The sequence below is a fragment of the Malus sylvestris genome, chromosome 5 (assembly GCF_916048215.2).
Source record: "Malus sylvestris chromosome 5, drMalSylv7.2, whole genome shotgun sequence".
NCBI classification, from domain to species: domain Eukaryota; kingdom Viridiplantae; phylum Streptophyta; class Magnoliopsida; order Rosales; family Rosaceae; genus Malus; species Malus sylvestris.
In genome coordinates this window covers 2809222-2816280 of record NC_062264.1, presented here as the reverse complement: position 1 = coordinate 2816280, position 7059 = coordinate 2809222, and the positions used below count along the sequence as shown (strand labels likewise).

Genomic DNA, 7059 nt, shown 5'->3' with positions numbered 1-7059 from the left:
AAAAAACCTCTAAGGGCCGGCCACCTCCATTCCCTATGACCCTATTTTTTTTTCTAAAAAATGAGGTCCACACTCTTGCTAAAATTCTCCAAAACTCTCAAACACTTTGCTCTCTAAATTCTAACTTTGGCATCGGAGGTTCTTCGGCCAAAGCCCCCCCCCCCCCAAAATTCATCGTGGGCGCGTGAGGCTCTTGGCCTTGACCTAAGGTGTTATTTGTTTTGTAGGTGCAATTATCTCCAAGATCAAGGAGGAAGAAATTTTCATCCATAAATTGGTATTTTCATTGAGAGTTGAGTCCCACATTTGTAGAAGACTCTCGCATCCAAGGTTTTCTATTTTCTTGTCCATTTGTAGATTTTTCGTACGTTCTTATTATTAGAATTTTTTTATTTGCAAAAATTCTTTGATAAAACGTAAAACAAAAGTACAATGGCTAGAAATTTAGAAAATTCAACAAATGAAAATTTCAACATTCAAGAGATGGGACCACAGCGATCCACGAGGCTAAATGTGACAATAAGTGGAGCGGCACCACCACCATGGGAACCACCATGGTGGCTACCTCGGTAGCCACTTGCGACGAGGTCCATGGAACCACTATCACAGCCCGATCGTCCCATCAAAGCAATCATAAGCCATGTCATTTCAAGCCCAACGCGTTGCCAAGCCGAGCCCTAGCCTCGCACCTATATACACCACACGCTGAGCAGCCCACTCTCATGGCCCAGCCTGCTCCCACCGAGCAGCCTGCTTCCATGGCCCAGCCTATTCCCGTGGCATTCCAAGCAGCCCAAATCGGTCCAAGATTAGTTCAACCGTCCAGGCTTCAAATTTATAGGTCTACGATCGAACCGGGGGCATTTTCACTACGTTTCTCCGTGGATTTGACATTTCCCAATTCAAATCTCGCGCCCAGAGCCCATCATAATTCCATTGCTCAAGAAGGCACATTCATTCCAAGCCCTTCCAATCTAAACGGCGAACAACACTTGTCTCGACAAGTCATAAAGTTGACGAGCGTCCTTGCACAACAGATAACCTTGGTGAATCAACTTTTGCAACGCACTGAGATCCAACGTGCCTCGGACGAGATGTTCTAAATTAGAACAAGGGCAAACGAACTTCTCCACCAGAGTCCCGGCAAGTAGCCCATCAACCAGTCAAGATCCGAGCGTTCAGGTTGTTTACACTCCAGTCTGGGTCCTTAAGATAGCGTATACCCTCGTCTTAATGCGCGGATGAGCGTGCATTCCCGATCAAGCCCAGACGAACATAAGTTCACAGTTGAGGTCACACTCAGATTATCAACATGGACAACCTTTCAGGCGAAGTGTTCATTCACAACTACGCTCACTAGGAGTATTTTCCACCTCACATCGGAGTAGGCAGCACGACAGACGGAGATAAGCAGTCATTTAATTTGACTCAAGTTCAACCGCCAGCCTACAAGAAGCCCGTTCGCCTGCCAAAGACATGCCCTATGTACTGCAGCCACGACATAGACGAGTCGAGCATATGAGAGAGCGGCCCAAACCCATAGGTCATGATCGGGGGCAGCCAAAAGTTGCATTGCTCCATCAGAGGCAAATTCAAGAATAAGTTGAGAGGCTTATAACCAAACGATTGCGTAATTTCTAACATAATGAGGCTGCTGACGATTCGCTTCGACGAGACATGACCAGTACAAGCATGTCACCATTTACGAATGAGATCGAGCGGACAGATCCACCTCGCAGGTTCACTATGCCTCACTTCACTTCGTACAAGGGAGACAAAGATCCAAATCGACATATCAAGCACTACTGCGGTACCATGATCCTCTATATGAACAACGACGCACTTATGTGCAAATTTTTTGCCACAACTCTACAAGGGGAGACGCAAGATTGGTTTCACACTCTACCGCCGCAGTCAATCTGGAGTTTCAACAAACTTTCCTTTGTTTTCACTAAGGAGTATTCGTCTAACCGCTCAATCAAAATGACAGCTGGCCATCTCTTCAGCATTATAAAAAACCCTTGGGAGACAATTCGCGACTATGTCAAGAGGTTCAAAGCGAAGAAGGCCAAGATTGTTGGTTGGAACGAGAACATAACAACGGCAGCATTCAGAAATGAGCTTCCCACCGAACACCCTTTATTCGGAAAACTGATAATGGGAGAAGAACTAACCCTAGCAATTTCATATGCTTTGGCAGAAAAACATGCGTTATGGGACGAGGCTAAGTAGTCCAACAAAAATGAGTCAGAAAAGAAGCATGTGGAACGTTCCCTAACAAAAGAAGACTCGGTGCCTGAAACATTCACCAAGTTCACAGTTCCAATTGGTCAAATTCTCCGTAAGCTCAAGAACGAACCTTGGTTCGAACTGCCGCCACCCATGAGAGGCGATTTTACTAAGTTGGATCATACGAAGTATTGCGCATTCCATCAAGGACCAGGCCACACTTCCAACGACTGCATGAAGTGGAAGCAGTACTTTGAGAAGCTAACAAATGAGGGTCGATGCAACAAGTATATTGACAAGTCAACGAAACGAGCAGGGGAAGTCTCCGTCACCCCCATGAACCTCGTTTGGGCTTTTCCAAATAAGTTCGAAGTCTTAAGCAGCTCGACGAACAAGGCCTCGCAAGCCTAAGATTATCCAGTATGTTATGCAGTTTCTACCTTTCAGCATAATTGATTTATTTCTTCATTCTCAATGAAGATTCAAGAAGTTACTCATAAGCCTGGCTCAACTGCTATCCACAACAACTGCTCAAAACCCTTTTTGGGTCTGCTCTTCAGTGCGAGAGGATAAACTAATTGCTCTCCAGTGCGAGAAGGTAAACTAATTCCCCGACACCCGTATGGGTTTGCTTTCCAGTGCGAGAGGGTAAACTAATTGCTCTCCAGTGCGAGAGGATAAACTAATTGCTCTCCAGTGCGAGAGGGTAAATCAATTCCCCGACACCCGTATGGGTCTGCTCTCTAGTGTGAGAGGATAAATTAATTGCTCTCTAGTGCGAGAAGGTAAACCGGTATGGGTCTGCTCTCCAGTGCGAGAAGATAAACTAATTGCTTTCCAGTGCATAAGGGTAAACCAATTCCTCGACACCCATATGGATCTACTCTTAAGTGTAAGAGGATAAACTAATTGCTCTCCAACGCGAGAGGGTAAACTAATTGCTCTCCAGTGCATAAGGGTAAACTAATTCCCTAACACCTATCTGGGTAAGCTTTCCAGTGCGAGAAGGCTACATAGCTTAAAATATCGAATATCAACTATGGAGCGAATGGTTAAGGGGCAACAACCACTTTTGCACTTAACAGTTCACTCATCCGACACTTCATCTTTAGCAGCTCCGATCTTGGCAACTTTATCCTTGATTGCTCCATCTACGACAGCTGAGAAATCAAGCAGTTTCCTCATTTTTAGCAAAGCAACCCAGACATTGCAGCCCAATCCGTTGCCGATGCCACTTCACTTCCTTGGCCCATGCCAAGCCAATCCTTGACTTCAATTAAGCCGAGCAACACAAGCAATGGCCCCTACCACACCATCTCTTTGGCCCATGACAAGTCGACTCCTGGCCCCTGCCAGCCGACGTGCCGCACCACCCCGACGGCTGCCCCGTGGCAGCACCTCCCAAGAAGAAGACAAGGAGAATTAAGTTTTCCTTACATCGGTGTGACGCGGAGAAGACGAAGAAAGCAACGAAAGACGGTCCTTTGCACGGCCAAGATGTAGAAGATTGCTAGAGGAGGGGGAACAAATATCCTCTAAGCGCTCTCTCTCTCTTGTAGGGTAGAATAAATCACTCTCCAAAGTTGATTTAATAACACACTTAAGGTGGACTTAAATAGGCTTTGAGAGAAATTTATTTCTCTTTCCTAGAAGGATCTAATTTTATATTAAAGAGGAATCTACATCAAAACAGGAAGCAATCCTAAGTTTCCTAGAGCAAGAAGATCTCTACACCTGTTGCCATTTCCTATGAGCAGCCCAGCAGGTGTGGGGGCATTTGTGGAGCCAAAAATAATCACAAGGCAACACGTGGATTTTTGGTAAAAAGGACAAAGTTATCCCTGAAACACACCGGTTGTGCTATACGCGAGCAGTGGACAATCATTCTTTAATCAAGCCAAGAGTGTCCGAAAAAGGTAACCAATTCCAAATTATCTCATCCATCCTTATCTCAGGTAATCACTTCATAACCTACAAATTATTCCATATAAATGGAGATTAATTGGCTAATTAATGGATTAATTCCTAATTAATCCATAAATCACCAATTAAATCACCCATTTTTCACACAAAAAGCCTCTAAGGGCCGGCCACCTCCATTCTCTATATATATGACCCTATTTTTTCTCAAAAAGGAGGTCCACACTCTTGCTAAAATTTTCCAAAACTCTCAAACACTTTTCTCTCTAAATTCTAACTTTGACATTGGAGGTTCTTCGGCCAAAGCCCCCCCCCCCCACATTCATCGTGGGCGTGTGAGGCTCTTGGCCTTGACCTAAGGTGTTATTTGTTTTGTAGGTGCAATTTTGTCATCAAGGAGGAAGAAATTTGCATCCACATTCAGTCTTGACAAAAAAGCACCTGCAAAACAATCAACACCTTTGATCAGAGACCTAAGCCTCACACGCCCATAAGGTGGGGGGGTTAGGTCAACGGATCTCTGATGCCTAAGTTAGTTTCTTTGAGAGAGTAAAGTGTTTTGGCTTTTTAGGGTTGCAAAAGCCCCCCAAAAATGGTAGAATATGGGGTATTATAGGGCTAGGGCCGGCCATATAAGGTTTAATGGATAAATATTCTCTAAATATTCCCAAGATATTTAATAGGAGATAATATCTTGAGATAATAGGGTAATAATCCTTAATTAATTTAAATTAAGATTACTTACTTGATTGGAGTCAATCTTTAATTAGAAATGTATTAAAGATAGGATTTGGGTAATTAATCCTTATCTTTAATTCCTTGCCATGGGCAGGTGAGTTGTGGACAATTGTGTTCAGCTGCTGGGTCCTTCAGGGAGGTGAGCTACACGTGGGAGAATCTGAGAAATCTGCCCATTTATTGAGGGCAATCTTGTCCTTCTTGAATAAAAGTCTACGTGTTGCCTCTAAAATTTTTGGGATTATTTTAGGGTCCACAATAGCCTTCCAACTGATATCACTGAATCTGGGAAGTTAGATGAAATATTGGACCGAATAATGCAAACAGCGATGAAAAAGTTACCTTTGATGAGTTCAAAGCTGCAATGCAGAGATACAGCTCTCTCCAAGATGTTGTCCTCTCCTTTGTTCGACCAACTTTTGAATTCTGCAAGTTAATTTTCTTTGTTTATTGTTTTGGATAAATGATCAAAAAGCTTAAAATAAACGGCAAATAATTAACTTCTAAAAATACCCTTCACATAAACAAAGAAAGTAAAAAAAGACAAAATACCTTATATATTTAAAATTAGACAAAATACTATATATATTTTGTGGCCAATTTACTAAAGGGAAGAGGGAGGGTCCGGCAACTGAGAGAACCAATGATGCTTAAGAAAATTGTTGGATGTATTTTTAGCCATGAGAAAAGAGAAACTTATTTCCCAAGTAATACATAGTCTAATAGAAAATAATCTCCTAGAGTAAAGATAATCGTAAACCCAATCTATCTAGAATTTCCACAACCACACATGTGCTTAGTATTAATTACAACAATTTAAGAGTTTTATTGAGAAATTGAAAATAAAAGAGAGAATTCACAAAATAATAAATGACTGAAAGGAGAACAAAATTATTTACTATTTATAATAGGGCTTCACTAATTTTTTTTAGGGCCTAAACTACCCTTCGGTTCCTCTGAATCCTTTCCCTCAAGGCTTAAACACGCACGCGCAGTGTGTGGGCAAATTCTAGTGGACAATAACACAGGAAATAGTCATGTTCGTGCCATGTCATCAGAATTGTGAATATTTAACCCTAGGGTTTAGGGATAAAACAACCCGCATGAAGTGCTAGCAACCTCTCTCTCGCTAGTCTCTCAGTTTTCTTCGTTTTCTGATTCTCTTGTCATTGAAACCCTAGCCATAATCCGTTTCTACTACTCGATATTCCCTAAAAAAAGGCCAGACCTCACCATCGGCATCCTAGACAGCTGCCTTTACATATCGACACTTGAGTTGCAAAGGTATTCCATATAAGAATCGACGACATATCTTTAATTTTCTGTCCATGAAAGAAATCCGAGTAGGCATGGGGTTTAATGAGAGAAAACTTTAGGAGTAAATGGGAGGTTAGTGGAGTGGATGTGGAAGATCTTGAACTGTTCACCGTAGTAGTAAACCGAGACAATATGCTACACACATATCATGTCTGCCACATGTCAATTCATACGGTTGTGTTCATTTCGGCCCTGAACAGATCCCGGATTTCATAGGAGCTTTAGAGAATTTAGCCATGTTAATTCTCATAAATGTGGCCCCATTTACTCCTATGTGTGTTGTCTGTTGATGTTTAAGGCGTTATGTTTTATACATTTAATGACATTAATATCTTGTTATCAAGAGGAATATGGCAGACTATTCTTAATTAATGTCACCTATATAGGAGTAAATGGGGCCACATTTATGAGAATTAACATGGCTAAATTCTCTAAAGCTCCTATGAAATCCGGGATCTGTTCAGGGCCGAAATGAACACAACCGTATGAATTGACGTGTGGCAGACATGATATGTGTGTAGCATATTGTCTCGGTTTACTACTACGGTGAACAGTTCAAGATCTTCTACATCCACTGCGTCACCAAGTAAACCCGATATGTTTTCACTAGGGTAAGTTCAAGTCCAAAAGACACTTCACCCGATGCATATCATGTCTATTCTCTCTCAGTGTTAGGCAGCCTAATCATCCATTTGCATTTACATTTGCATTCAAATGTGGGGTAATTGTTGGAGTTTGAATGAAATTTCAACTCAAATGTGGGGTATTGTTGGAAATTTGAGTAGTTTGAGTAGAAATTTCTTTGTCCCACATTGGCCATTCTCAAAAGATTTTATCACTTTATAAGGCTTTGTC

The 7059-nt window shown here is 42.1% G+C and overlaps 1 protein-coding gene across 1 annotated transcript; it reads left to right on the top strand.

Moving 5' to 3' along the window:
• Positions 1-1677: 1677 nt before the first annotated feature.
• LOC126621727 (uncharacterized) lies at positions 1678-2232 on the top strand. The gene has a single exon (XM_050290301.1). It carries the CDS (start codon positions 1678-1680, stop codon positions 2230-2232), a length of 555 nt encoding a protein of 184 aa, XP_050146258.1.
• Positions 2233-7059: the final 4827 nt, after the last annotated feature.

Excerpts from the sequence above, each read along its gene's own strand:
- LOC126621727 (XM_050290301.1), top strand. The coding sequence starts at position 1,678 with ATGACCAGTACAAGCATGTCACCATTTACGAATGAGATCGAGCGGACA.